We start from the raw sequence: 14,635 nt of genomic DNA, 5'->3' as shown, positions 1-14,635 counted from the left end.
GCTACAGCCCCAGTATCAGCTTTGTTTAGCTAGTTTTCCACTGAGTTAACCTGAGCGAGGACGCTCTGTTAACCGTGACAGCCGTAAGGTTTACAAAGTTGATGGACGCAGTCCCAGCTAGCATCCAAGTTAGCCTGAGTGAAGACACTGCTAACTGCGAATTACGTCAGATGTAAAGATTAAATCTCCATGTACACAACGCCAATGCGGACTAGTGTCTCACAAAGTTTGCCTGAGCAGGAACACTCTGCTAACTGTGATAGCCGTAACACTGTGAAGGGCGGGCCGACAGCGTAATTCTACGCTCTCGTTAGCGCGCCACTCGATTACTAGAGCGGAAGCGCTCTGCCAACCGTGGAACAAACAACTGTTATAGAAAACAATGTTAATCGATCTTACCGATTGCTGTCATCACGACTTAGCTGACCCTTATCAGACTGGTGACGACCGATGAGAGGGGCGTCCACCAGTCCGGGGCTCGATGTCCGAACGGCGAACACACCGTTCCCTCCGAAGAGGGACAGCTCGTCGCAGCCTTTGGAGGGCGAGAGAACCGCAACTCCGACCGGTAGTCACAAGGCTACAGCGACGAGCTCTAATATGTCTTGATCGTAGACACATCCTTGTTTAAGCTACCATGGTAGCTAACCTGCGACGCGAGAAGAAAAAAAGGACTGAGCTCAGGATGACACCGGAACTTATAGATGACGGTGGTCATCCGAGGTCACACGTGACTTTGTTGATATAAATATTCGACCTGCGCATGCGCGAGACGGGATACATCCAGTGTTAAGCACTGCCTCTGGCGGTCAGTAAGGATGAAATAGAATGTTGTTTTTGGTGAGAAATTTGAATAAATCCAGTCGTTTGAAGGAGATGTTTTTCACAGCAACATGAAATAGATATCAGAGTGGGAATTATGACCTGTTGACCTTTATGTTTATAAACTTGGTACCGGCAGATATGCGAGTTGAAATAATCAGCAGCAGCAAAAAAGGGTATCAGAAGATCACTACACAGAGCCCTGAATACAAACTGGTCATAATCACAGGGTCCTATTTAATGCCCACACACATTGAATCAACCTTTATCAACGATTACCTCGGAGAACAAGGACTCGCTCATACAAAGGAGGCTTTGAATTGGATTACTTCTATAACTGACCTTCTGAAAACAGTATAAAGTCCCAGTTTCACCTCTCAGCTCTGAGTTATAGTACAGTTACACAACTCAGTTATACCTCCACGTCTCTACAGCTCCACAGCTGTCTGTCTGTCTGTCTGACCTCAAAGAAACTGGATTCAATTTGTATTTGTCAAACCACCTAAAAGGCCACTCGGGACAGACTAAGTGCTCGTTGTCAGTTTGACTCTCTTCCAATCTTATTATTCTTATATGCAGACTACGGAGATGAGAGTATTCTACGCACACACACACACACACACACACACACACACACAGTACCTGCAGCAGCTCTTTCGCCGACCCTCTCTTCTCCACGTCCATCTCCAGACATCGGTTCAGGAAGTCCCTGAAGGTCGTTGACAGCTTCTCCGGGTTCTGCAGCTCCGGCGTCCCGTTGGTCGCGATGAGATACAGTGCCTGGGCCACACACACACACACGTGAGCAACAAGGTAGTCCTCATCCCATGACGCAAACACATGCTTACAACAACAAGGTGTGTAGAAAATCCTTTCACTTCGGTGCCATCCAGTGGTGGTTTCATACTGCGGATATCCACAGAGGACTCTGTTATGACAATGTGTACCGTAATGACCCAAACACAACAGCCTGATTAGAAAACTCCCTTTGTTATGTTATAGTTCTTCTACCTGTGATTTAGTGTGTAGATGACCTGAGTCCTGTTTTCTGGTTTTGTTTAGGTTGGTTACATATCGCTGTATGAATATTGCCATGTTTTGTTAAGTGCTAAAAAAGAGCTTTATAAATGCAGTCTATTTACCAATCCTTATTCTAAGGTTGGCCTCCAACTCACTCAGTCTGGTTTAGAAGTTGCTCTTGTTTATTTTTTATGTATACAGCTCAATATCACAAATCTTTCTTCATTGGAGTGTCTCATAGGCACTGGTTAGTATTACTTTTTATACCCTTTATATTTTTACTCTTGTTTTTAATCTTTAATGTTCTATTTCAGTTGAATTCTTCACTATAATTACTTCACTCTTATTGATACTTTATTTTGAACTTGTGTCAGCATTACTTCCTGTACACTTATACTTGTTGTTACTCTGTTGTTCATATCCATTTATATTTTTATTCTATCGTTTTTTGTTTGTATTCTTCAGCTGTTATCTTTGATCAAGACACAGGAATTTCCTCGGGATTGATGAAGTCTTATCTTATCTTATCTTACAGAAAGACTCCATAAACAATACAACTGGAAGAAACCTCAGAAAGACCAACTGAGGGGACGGTCAATAGATGTCATGTGTACGTAATAAACAACATAATAAAGCTACAGCAGAGACAACCAGGAAGAGGAGATGATAGAAGCCTGTGTGACATGACCTCGTGGTGTCGAGACATGAACTACTTCCAGTAAGGCGGCATGTAACTCCCACGTTTGAGTCAGTAACTCGCTCTCTGAGCTCCTCGTTAAGACATCGTGTTACAGCGGTGATTCATGGCTGCTCGACAAATGATCCGGATCCCTGGTCTATTTCTATGGTAACGACACCTTTGACTCGCCACCAGGCGTCGGGAGTTCATTGCCTCCATGGCAGCGAAACACTTCACACGAGTCGCCTCAAAGCTGCCGCAGGTTAAACTGAATAACTTCAGAAAGACACAAACTGACTTCAAGAAATGTTAAAAGCTACAAACCATCCCATAATGCACCGCTCTCTCCATTCAAAAACAATATCTGCATATCATCTAGTCCTCAAATATAATACTCTTAATTGTAATTTCCAGAAGAAAAAAAAACGTTTTCATAAGAATCGGACAAAATGAGAAGCTTTCCCAGCGAACACAATCTCACCCGCAGCGGGTTCTCATTCAGGTATGGAGGCTCCCCCTCCACCATCTCTATGGCCATGATGCCCAGGGACCAGATGTCCACTTTGGGGCCGTAGGCTTTGCGGGTCACGACCTCTGGGGCCATCCAGTACGGGGTCCCCACCATGGTGCTGCGTTTGCTCTGCTCCGGAGTGATCTGGGCGCAGAAGCCGAAGTCGGCTGTGAGGAGGACAGAGGACGACATGAGTTCAGAGTATTGGCGTTATCGACAGTCCCCTTCATTGAACATCAATCTGTCAAAATGTTGTGATGTTTTTGGCACATTGAGGACCAAACAGTTACAGACGGATTAGAGTTATTGCATGAAATCTCCACACAACCAAGTATGAAAATCTGTGGAGGGTAAAAATGTCCCTCCGACCGACAGATTTGACCCCCTGAAAAAGAGTTAAAGATTTCCCTTTAACCATGATGATGTTACATGAACATAAAGGCTCATGTTGACTGTGTAATATATGAAAATATCTTCACCATCTACTTATAATCAATGAGTCTGACAGACATGCAGCGCTGATAGCTGATCATTGTTCCCACTGTGTCCACAGCAGTCACACAGACTGAACTTCAATACTGGTCCCAGTAGAATCACAGCTCCCCCTGCTGGTCAATACCAGCGACTACAACAACAATCCTACCCGAGTACAACGAGGTAGAAGCAGCCTAATGCCAGTAATACTTGACAATAATTATGATATAATAAATATGAGATGATGTCCTCTGTGGACTGACTGAGTTTGACGGAGCCGTCCATGCCCAGCAGGATGTTGTCGCTCTTAATGTCTCGATGGATGACCTGGTTTGAGTGGAGGAACTCCAATGCCTGGAGACACTGGAGAGAGACAGACAGACAGAGAGACAGACAGTTAGAGGGACAGATAGAGACAGAGAGAGGGACAGACATAAAGAAGGACAGACAGAGAGAGACAGACAGACAGAAAGAGAAAGAGAGAGACAAAAAGAGAGAGAGACAGACAGACAGAGAGACAGACAGTTAGAGGGAGAGACAGACAGACAGACAGACAGACAGACAGAGAGGGAAACAGAAAGAGGGGCAGACCGACAGAAAGAGAGAGGGAGACAAAAAGAGAGAGAGAGACAGACAGGTAGGTGACAGAAAGAGGGACAGAGTGAGACAAAAAGAGAGAGAGACAGAAACAGGGACAGAGGGAGACAGAGAGAAACAGAAAGAGAAAGAGGGCCGAGAGAGACAAACAAAGCAATAGAAAGACAGACAGAGATGACGTCTCCTCTCTCCTACCTCTCTGCACACAGCAGCTATCTGGGCTTCATCCATGCAGGTCTCCGTGACGACGTCAGTCAACGAACCTCCGGCCAGGTACTCCATCACCACCCACAGCTCGTCACCCACCAGGTAACTATGGAAACCATCAACACACGCAGGTATTCATACTCACCATAAGACATGAAACCGGACATTTCGTGAGACGTGATAAGGCCGGTAGGGGACTCGCTACATATTAAACTTAAAAATGAAACATTCACAAACAAGAAACATTTTTCAAGGGAGGGAAATTTAGGTGCAAGCGGTCAGATAATTACTACATGATTTAAGATCCAACAGAATCTGTTGGATCTTAAAATCTTCAGAGCATTTTGTAAACATGATGTACATGTGATGTATCCATTTCAACAGGTAAAGCAATAACCCAGAAGATTTTCATTTCTATAAATGTCTGTTAGGTCAGATGAGGTAACACAGACATTTATGTGCCTGTGGCGACGTTCCTGGGAAAAAGAAACACAAGCGACGACACGGTTCGTATTCCTGGGGAGTCACGGTTCGTATCTTTGGGGAGTCACGGGTGTGCGTGTGTGTGTGTGTGTGTCTAACCTGTCCAGGTAGTTGACTATGTTCGGGTTCTTATTTTCCCTCATCACCAGAATCTCATTGATGATCAGCTCCTTCTTGGGCTGCTGCTGCAGGTTCATCTGTTTGATGGCAACCTGAGAAACAAAAAAAACTTTCTCATATTCATGCAAATAAATCACACGGATGTGAGATGAAACTGGAGAAATAGCGGGAATAGAAATTCTCTTTAATTGAAAGACAACGAGAGAGGGAGAGGAAGAAAAGGGACGGACAGGAAGCCAGAGGGAAATCTCTCAATCCGACGGCAGTAAAAGTGAGCACACGGACGAATCCTCAGAGTGAAACTGAGGAGGGTTATCCCGACAGACGAGCCGAGCGCCTTTAAAAAACCAACCTGTGCGTCGCAGCTGTTGAGGCTGACGACTTTAATCCAGTCCCTGTCCTCACTGAGCACACTCCATCAGGACTTAAGTCTCCTCGCTTCATCTGACCTGATGAACGGCTGACACCCCGGAAGAACCCGCCTTCATTTAAACTTCCCGTTAACACTTATTAAAACCTCTATTGTCTTCTTAAAAAAAAAAAGGCCATTCAGTCTGAACTTTATTTCTCCGTAAATTTGCAATCAAATCTTTGAGTCTGTGGAATTAATTAGAACTCACTTCAGCATCATGGTTCAACTTCATTTGACTTTAGACTTTCTCCAGACTTTGGCCTTTCAGCAACACTTAAACTGGTTGAAGTCATCTTCGTCATCCTCCAGGTAGTGAACTTTATTTCCCCTCCACTTCTTTGATTAAGTCAATCCTCTTTCCCCCTTTACCCGCTTGTCTCTGTGTGGGACCTGTAATGTGCTTTCTGTGACCAAGTCAAACTTCATTTTAGACATTGGTGCTTTCCTGTTCTGGTAAATTCCTCATGAATGTTGCAAAGGGTTGAAAGCACAAACTCTGAATTGGAGTCTTTACAAAAACGAAATCTTTCTGGGGGTTTTCTTTTTTTTCTGCCATTTTAGCAGCATAGCTCTGCAGACAATCATTGGATGCCATAAAATTACAGGACACGATCCTCCAGTTTTACCAACATGTCCTTTTTAGCACTGTCAGCATTCCCTCTGTGCCCAATGACTGAGGCTGGCGATAAGCTGGAGGAGTGGAGAGAACAGAAGGAGACAACAAATATCAAGGAGGACGCTCAATGTAACCCACCTCCTGTCCTGTGGCGATGTCTATAGCTGTGTACACCGTCCCAGACGCCCTGAAGACACACAGCAGAGAGCTCCACATTAACACTATGGCATCATGTCTCTGTTGGATGAAAGCCTTTTTATTTTTATTTATTTAAGATCACTTAAAAGTAACATCATGAATATGTGCAGGTTTCACACTCCACAGCACACCAGCACCATATTAGTTCAACTATATGAGACCATATTAGTTGAAGTTACTGAAAGGCACTTTTCATTCTGTGTTGATTCTGTGGACAAAGTGGCACCAGAGTCTCTTTAGAAAACCTCTCGTTTTACTGCAGCAGAGGTCTGACAGTCTGACCCGCTCAGTCCTGGTTCTGGTTCTCCCGTGTCTCCTTTCCCTCCAGCGGGCCCTGCAGTACGGCCTGGTCCACAGGCAGCGTGGTGTCGGTGTTGGCTCCCAGCGGGGACCGGCAAAGCAGGGAGATGGAGCTCGTTTTCACACATGCAGTTTCACTTTTCTTTTCTCTTTTAAGGTTTTTAGTTTTGTCGGGGACACACCTGAAATCTTTCTGTGCAACGATTATTCTGATCTGATGCCACATTTACATCATGCTCGTTAGGTGCCGTCAGTGATTCTAATCCGATAGACTTTTGGTCAAACAGCGACATGGTTAGGGTCGTGCTCCTGTACGGGACAGGATGAAAGGCCATGGGTGACCCCGCCTTGAAGTGATCGGACCAATCACAGCAGACTTGACGTGTCGACTCAGCCACAGTAGATTGGTGACACTTACCCCTGTCCGATCTTCTCAAAGCGCGTATATTTCTTCTTGGGGTCTCCCACACTCACGATCGTCCCTAAGTCAAAGAAAGACAGAGAAAGAAAAGCTCACATGAGTGACCAAAACAAACTAACGTCTCCAGAGAAAGATAAACCGGGCCCTTTAATCCACAGCTGAACAGTATTTATATGTCTTCCTTTTACTGTTCCACTGAATCTGAATGATAGAAGAGTCAGGGGTCTTTCTATCCATTCAGATTCTACTCTATGTTCATCACACTCAGGTCAATGCAGCATGCTGACTGGGAGAAAGACCAGAGAGAAAGGAAAGAAAGAGGAAAGGAAGAAGTAAGGAAAGGCAGAAAGCAATGAAGTACAGAATGAAGGAAGTAAGAGGGAAAAACTGAAGAAAGACCTGAAGGACAGAATAAAGAAAGAAATGAAAGAACAAAAGAACGAAATGATGAAAGAAAGAAATGACGGACAGGAGAAAGAAAAAAAGATAGAAAGTAATGATTATAAAAGACAGAAAGACAGAAGTGAAAGACGAAAGAAAGACAGAAAGAAAGAAAGGACGAAAGGAAAGACAGACAGACAGACAGAAGGAGCTCCGTCTGCAGTTCAGTAATCAGAGTCCACAGAAGGAAAGTGATTAAAAGACAAAACTTGGAGTCGGTCTCTACCCACAGGAGATGATGGATGAAAAAGTGAGTGGACGTGAGGATTGGACAGTGGGGGCGGGGACAGTGGGTATCAGGTCTGTCAGTCAGAGAGACAGACACACAGACAGGCAGTATCCTGGTCTTACCAGCAGAGGGAGATCTGAGAACATCTGGACAGGCGTGGGGCATGATTTAAAAAATATACAGGCTTTTATTACAAGTACACAACAACACATTTCTATACGGGAGAGGGTTTGTTTTTAAATATGTGCTTTTATTCTGAAGGGTTGTGGCATGATTTAGTCACAGTGCAGCTCAAAGGGTCATAGGAGGATTTATTTATGCACTAAATTATGTTAATATGTTAATTATATTTAGAAAGAGTGTGAAAGGTTTTGGGTAATTGCATATTTTACAATTATTGTAAGAACAGAGACTTTTAAAGTACACACAAGTGACGTGAAACTAGACTTTTAACAGCTTGAGGACGTGATGTGAAAATCACGGATGTCATTAATAAAATCAAAACCTTTTATTTTGATTATTTTAAATCAGTAAGATATTGCAATAAAATCGTCTGAGGTTACAATACTACAGCTCTGAATGTGACCTCACAGCACATGATTAGAAATAGATGCATTCTACTGTGATAAGACATGTTGGAAGAGTACAAAGCACAAACTTAATTCAGTTATTGAGTGTCTGTGCTTCCCGTCTGCCGCCTGCAGTTTATTCTGGACCATGTCGCTCCTCTTTATTTTACTTTAATTTGACTTGAAATAAGGAGCGTTACCCGGACGATCTCCAAGCTTTAAGTCAGGGCGAAAAGAATGACTTCCAGAGACAAAAGCTCTGTGAGTGAACGTCATGTCGACTGCTACAGTAACAGGAGGAGGGCTTCAAGAAGAAAGGCTCAGTGCTACCAACCAATGAGGACAAAGGGAATACTTTAAAAGGTCGGACAGAAGACTTTAACGCTTCAATAGAGGAAACTTTTAACAGGATCTGAGACGCCGCAGGCGGGTTATATTTATAGAAGAGATAACATTATGTAACATCTCTCACTTCCCACACTACAGACTGTGTGCTGCAGAACCAGGATGTTCATCATGATGTGGAAGCATCAAGGAACAAAGTCGTTCTACATGGAATAGGCCCTTTATTATGTAGTCAGTTAGAAAAATACCAGATTGAAATATTTGCACCACATATATGTGCTAGTAACAGAAGTTCTACTTGTTAAAAACACAACACAATACTTGCTGAGTCTTGAGCCTAAAATAAATTCACAGTGGGAGAAAACAGTGTGTGTGTGTGTGTAAAGAGAAAGTGATGAAACAGCGAGTCAAAGATAAAAACAGTGTAAACGAGGCTAAAATGAGCTCTCGGAGACTCGCTGAACTGTAGCAGAGGAACTGCATCACGCTTTTTTTAAACGGACCCGGGATGACGATTAATATCTATCGAGCAAATCATTCACAGGACACACAATATTACATAAATATATAAATATGCGGTCTGTGGAATTAAAACTTGTGTGTAGCTTTCTTTAGAGGAAAAGACTTAAAGAAAATAAAAGGCACCGTCTTTTTCATACAAAACACCCTGTAAGACAAAAACTACTGCGGTCATGACCGTGATGGACTCTCAAGTGTCTACAGCTCGTCGGTTCTAACATTTTCTCACTCTTCTGGTTTCAGACTTTCCACCAGATCTTTAGAACGCAGGGTTTTTCCAACCCTGATGTTGGCTGATCAGGTCTCGCTCACAGTCAAAGTGTTGCGGTTCATCCCAGAAGGTCACGGATGTGGGGATGAGGTCAGGGATCAGAGCAGACCAGTTCAATTCTCCCACACCAAACTGGGAAAAACACTTCTTTATGGAGCTGACTTTGTCCATGTGCTGTAACGCTTGTTGCGTTAAAAAGGTGAGTGAATACGGGATTGGGAGCATTTCCATCGCCCCTTAACGTGGTCTCAACATGGCAACAGTGCAATGTGAAGCTCAGAGAACAACATGGACTGGGCTTTTATTGTGGTTGTTTCTTTGTAAGTACTCTAAACTACTGGTAATGTGATCTTTAAAGGGCGACAGTCATAGATAAAAGATAATACAAAGCCTTTCTATTTGAAGATAATCTGGAGTATTCCACAGTTTGAGTGCATGAATGAGGCTTACGTAGTTTCTCCAGGATCTCCTCGTCCGACATCTTCTTCTTCCTGGTTTTGTCCAGGGGGCGGGGCACTGAGGGCCCGGGGGCGGGGCTCGCACTGGGAGGGCTGCTGGGAGCTCCCTCTGAAGGGGGGGCGGGGGTGACGGCTGCGGTGGCGCCGGCGGCCAGAGGCGGGGAGATGGGCGAGGTCGCGGCATCTTTGGTGGGAGGAGGAGGAGGGAGGGGCTCGATCACCGAGCGGGTGTATATCTGAAAGAATAATCCAAACGGTGTTACACAATTCGAAATCTGAGAAAATACTTTCAATATCATCAAATAGTCCATCTATTTGTCTTTCCCCGAATTTTGAGACAAAGAGCGAAGAGGAACTATATGTGATAGCAGGCGTGTAGCGTGAGACGCCATCGATAAACACACAGCACTGCATTGACTCAGCAGTGATTCAGCTTTGACATCATGTTACCTGATCAGTAATTACATCACTAAATAAAAACATTAGCTCGCCCACACATGTCCATCTCGACCATCAGTTTAAAACAACACTGAGTATGTACATATATTCTGTTATATATTACACTGTATTTATCTACATTATATCATACTACACTGTAGACTATACTATACTGATTTGTATGTATTTTATACTCTATTCTCTGTTATATTGCTGTACTATACTTCTACCTGAATCTATTGTTATTTTACTATATTACTACCTTACATTATTATGTCATATCCCATACTATATCATAATCTACCATATTATGATGATTTGTACTTCTATATATGTCATTCTCTATTCATATTACATCTATATATCAATACAGACAACACTGAGTGCTATCACTTTATCATATCATATATATTAGTCTGTCTGTTAACACAGAAAACTGCTGTGTTGTAGAAATGTGGACGTGTCCTCACAGCACAGTATAAAAACAATCAATGAGCAGATTCCTGAAAGCTGCTCCAGTGATGTAATCCATCATAATGAACATCAGGTCCGCATTAACTTTTGTCAAAGTTGCTTTATAGTTATGAGGTGCTGCTGACTTTTCAAAGTGCTCTGTACTTAAACTGCATTACCAGCTCATTGAAGGGGGGGGGGGGGGGGCTAGAGGAGCTCCTTATTCTCTTTCAGAATATAAGAATAACACACAACTGAAATGCAGCGCAGTGTTGGAAACGATGAATGTATATATATTATATGTATACATATATATATATATACATATATATATAAATATATACACACTCACTATATAAAATATATGTATTAAATTGTCGCTTAAGTAATTGATTCATGTTTAAATGTAAATGTTGCAACTGAGCTGTGAGGCGTTTGAGTCCCGCTCCGCTTTCAGACTGTCGGAACGAAAAAAAGATGGGAAAAAAACAACAAAGAGAACAGAGTGTTTCTGTGTGTGTGTGTGTGTGTGTGCGTGTGTGCGTGTGCGTGTGTGTGTGTGTGTGTGTGCGTGTGTATGCCGCGGGAGCTCCAGTCAGGTGCACAAGACTAGTCACTGTGGAAACTGTGGTGGCGCCATGGAAGCAGCCTCTCGACCGCCAGCCTGTCTGACAGAGGAGCAACAATGTCTGTGTGTGTGTGTGTGTGTGTGTGTGTGTGTGTGTGTGTGTGTGTGTGTGTGTGTGTGTGTGTGTGTGTGTGTGTGTGCGTGTGGTCACAGTGTTGTACTATGTTTGATCCAATAACCTTTAGGCTTTTGGCGAAAAGTGTTTTGGTGTCGGTCTTATTGACTGTTCGAGATATTTCTAATGTAAAAATCATTTCTCTACATACATGTATCTGTACCGTTGATTTAATCAATATATCCAGCAAACATATCATCAAATCAAACAATACAAAAGGATTTTAAGTCAACATTACTCTACTGTTTGTGGAGATAAAATCATGGTGCCAGTTCTTCAGCTGGACTGAAAAAGTTTAGTTTGTGCTAAGTATAGAGCCAATAGTTATAGTAATTAGTTATCTACGTAGTTGTAGTTTTCTACATATTTAGTTGTATTTTCTACGTCTTTATTGTAGTTTTCTACGTCTTTAGTTGTAGTTTTCTACGTCTTTATTGTAGTTTTCTACGTCTTTATTGTAGTTTTCTACGTCTTTATTGTAGTTTTCTACGTCTTTAGTTGTAGTTTTCTACGTCTTTAGTTATTTTTAAGTTGTTTTCAACATTTTAACTCATATCGACAAACAAACATCTGTAGAACTTTGAAAGTGTTTCCTGTTATTATTTAACTACAATTTTAAAGTAATTACCCAAGTGTGTATATTTACTTTTTCAGAAACACTTTCGATGACACCCATTACTCAAATGCTTTTTTAACATACTGATAATCTGCTGATAGCACTGTATCATCATAGTTATATTCTTGCATAGATGAAACTATATTCTCTTGTTTGCTTTGGCCGGCCCTCTCACTACTTCACAGGTCTGTTTGAAGGTGTGGAAAGAGCGTGTGTGTGCGTGTCCTTACTGATTTGGTGTGCTCTGGTCGGGGGGCGATGACCGGCGGGGGCTCGGCCTCATCTTCGTCGTCGTCCTCGGATACGGTCGCTATGGCGGGCGTCTCCGACACGGCCTTGGAGCTCTGCGTGATGTCACAGGGGGGGAGAAGGCGGAGCCTCAGTGACATCATCGTCACATGAGCAAACACCAGACCCAGCATAGCCTCCTACTGTTACCGTCTCTTCTTCTACTGCTTCATCATCTCATCATGCAGAGAAGCCCTCCAGCTCTTCTTCTCTGCTCGTTTTGTTGTCTGAATTGGACTTCCTGTCTTTCCTGCCTCCCTCCCTCTGTCCTTCCACCCTTTTTTCTCTCGCCCTCCTCTCGTCATCACTGTTGATGTCTGAAAGCTCTCGTCATGTCGGGCTCCTGATTCCACTAGTCACACTTCCTCCCCGCCACCATCCTCTCTTCTTCCTCTCTGCTGTCTCTCTCTCTGACACTCTGATGCTCGGCCGGTGGCCAAGCTGCAGAGACGGGGAAACGGTGAAAAGATGCTGATTCACAATGCAGAGAGAGAGAGAGAGAGAAGTGCATCTCTAGGTGTGGCATCATCATCATCACTTCCTGCTCCCTCCTTCTCTTTATTCTCAACTACATAGTTTTGTTTCAGAGGCGCCTTTCAGACATTTGCACAGCGGGGAAAAAACTAATTTATTTCAATAAGAACCATTGAGTTTGGAGAATGCGTGTGTCGTCCAGCAATGAAAGGTGGTCCTGCATTGGAAAGGCCTTGGCCAATTTCAAATGTTGTCCTTTTAAGCTAGATCATACCGTACACGCACATATTGTCTCCTTGAATATTAATATCTAAATGAAATCTGTCTGTTTCACAAATAAATTGCACATATTATCCCATTTATTTAATGTTAGATATATGAGGAAGTAGCTTATGGTTCCAGAGCTGTTTGGATTCATAGTCGGCATTAAAAAAACCTAAATCATTGAATCATTTCCTGTTGATCAGTTTTTGTAAAATAGACATTTAGCAATAAAATTATATAAATAAGAAATAGTAGCCTTTCACCCGACAATTTATTTAAACAAAATTAAATAATTAATAAAAAGAATGCAGATTAACAATCACAATCAATCATTTTAATATACATCCTCAGTGCAGTGTGCAAATATATTGGCCAATCAAATAACTCGCACTCACACAATTTAAGATATTGGTCCAACTCAAACCAGCTGCAACTAGCAGTTCAGTTGTTTTGGTGTGCAGCCAATGTCAAAAAGGTTCAATTTAAATTCAAATTGATGTAGAAATAAAAGATTTGCTGATCAAATGATAAAAATCGGCACAATCTGCATCTCAACACGATGTCTTCGCCCTCATTCACTTCTTTTTCACATTCTCTTTCAAACGTATTCTCTCCTCTCATCTCAACCCCATCAGCTACTCTCCCTCCCTCCCTCTCTCCTCCAAAACTGCGTCTCCTCTCCGCTCCGTCTTGTCAAACGCTAGATTACTGGTACACCTCATCTCCTCCACTCCTTCTTTTAATCTCCTCATCCTGTCACACTTCAGCTCTCCCTCCTCCCTCTCCTATTAATCATTTTATTGCTCATCACCATGACAAATTAAATAAGACTCCATCTCCCTTCAAGACAGTCTCCTCTCAAATTTACCCTCAACTTTATTCACTCTCAAACTTGGCTTCGAGGAGGAGTCGCCCCCTGCTGGCCAGTAGTAAGAGAAATTAATTTGAGAAACGATAATCGGAGTTATCATTAGCTGGTTCCACTGACGTTTGGCTGCAGCCAGTGTTAACACACATGTTGTGACTGCGTTGACAGAGGAGGTCTTACCGTCGTGGTGGAGGAGCTGTAGGCATCTGCGTTTTTATCTGCAGGGAAAAACACAATGAGAAATTATGAGGGGAAAAAAACAATAAGGAGGAAAGTTCAAGACTCGCACGTGTGTGTGTGCGTGTGCGTGTGCGTGTGCGTGTGTGTGTGTGTGTGTGTGTGTGTGTGTGTCTGTACCTGTGAAGCTCATGTACTTCTGGCTGTTGGCCGTTTCTTTCGAGTCATAGAACTTTAGAACGTCGAGGACGGCCTGAGGATTCTTCTTCTGCTCCAGTTTGGTGATGTTGGACGTCTGCAGGAGCCGGGCCCACTGCTCTGGCATGCCCTACACACACACACACACACACACACACAAATGTTTACTTATTGTTTTGAATTCATGTGCTGTGTATTTTTTGTACTTATTTATGAGCCTTGTCACAAATCCCCATCGCTTTAAAATGCAGAATACGTTTCAAACAATACAACAAGATGCTGTTGTAAAGAGGACACACACACACACACACACACACGCACACACACAAATGTTTACTTATTGTTTTGAATTCATGTGCTGTGTATTTTTTGTACTTATTTATGAGCCTTGTCACAAATCCCCATCGCTTTAAAATGCAGAATA

The 14,635-nt window shown here is 42.9% G+C and overlaps 1 protein-coding gene across 1 annotated transcript in view; it reads right to left on the bottom strand.

The window, feature by feature from the left end:
* The window catches only part of pak1 (p21 protein (Cdc42/Rac)-activated kinase 1), a 52,972-nt gene that overhangs the window by 5,840 nt on the left and 32,497 nt on the right, over positions 1–14,635 (bottom strand). Inside the window, exons 5-15 of the mRNA XM_079272452.1 lie at positions 14,194–14,341; positions 14,017–14,054; positions 12,173–12,286; positions 9,685–9,928; positions 6,858–6,921; positions 6,080–6,128; positions 4,893–5,005; positions 4,299–4,416; positions 3,770–3,869; positions 3,003–3,199; positions 1,465–1,602 (exon numbers count right to left, since the gene is read on the bottom strand). Of these exons, the coding sequence (XP_079128578.1) occupies positions 1,465–1,602; positions 3,003–3,199; positions 3,770–3,869; positions 4,299–4,416; positions 4,893–5,005; positions 6,080–6,128; positions 6,858–6,921; positions 9,685–9,928; positions 12,173–12,286; positions 14,017–14,054; positions 14,194–14,341 (1,323 nt within the window). The remainder of the gene's footprint in view (positions 1–1,464; positions 1,603–3,002; positions 3,200–3,769; positions 3,870–4,298; positions 4,417–4,892; positions 5,006–6,079; positions 6,129–6,857; positions 6,922–9,684; positions 9,929–12,172; positions 12,287–14,016; positions 14,055–14,193; positions 14,342–14,635) is intronic.

The sequence above is a fragment of the Melanostigma gelatinosum genome (genome assembly GCF_949748355.1).
Source record: "Melanostigma gelatinosum genome assembly, chromosome: 7".
Classification (NCBI taxonomy): domain Eukaryota; kingdom Metazoa; phylum Chordata; class Actinopteri; order Perciformes; family Zoarcidae; genus Melanostigma; species Melanostigma gelatinosum.
The sequence above is the reverse complement of the archived record's forward strand: the minus strand, read 5'-3'. Positions and strand labels throughout refer to the sequence as shown.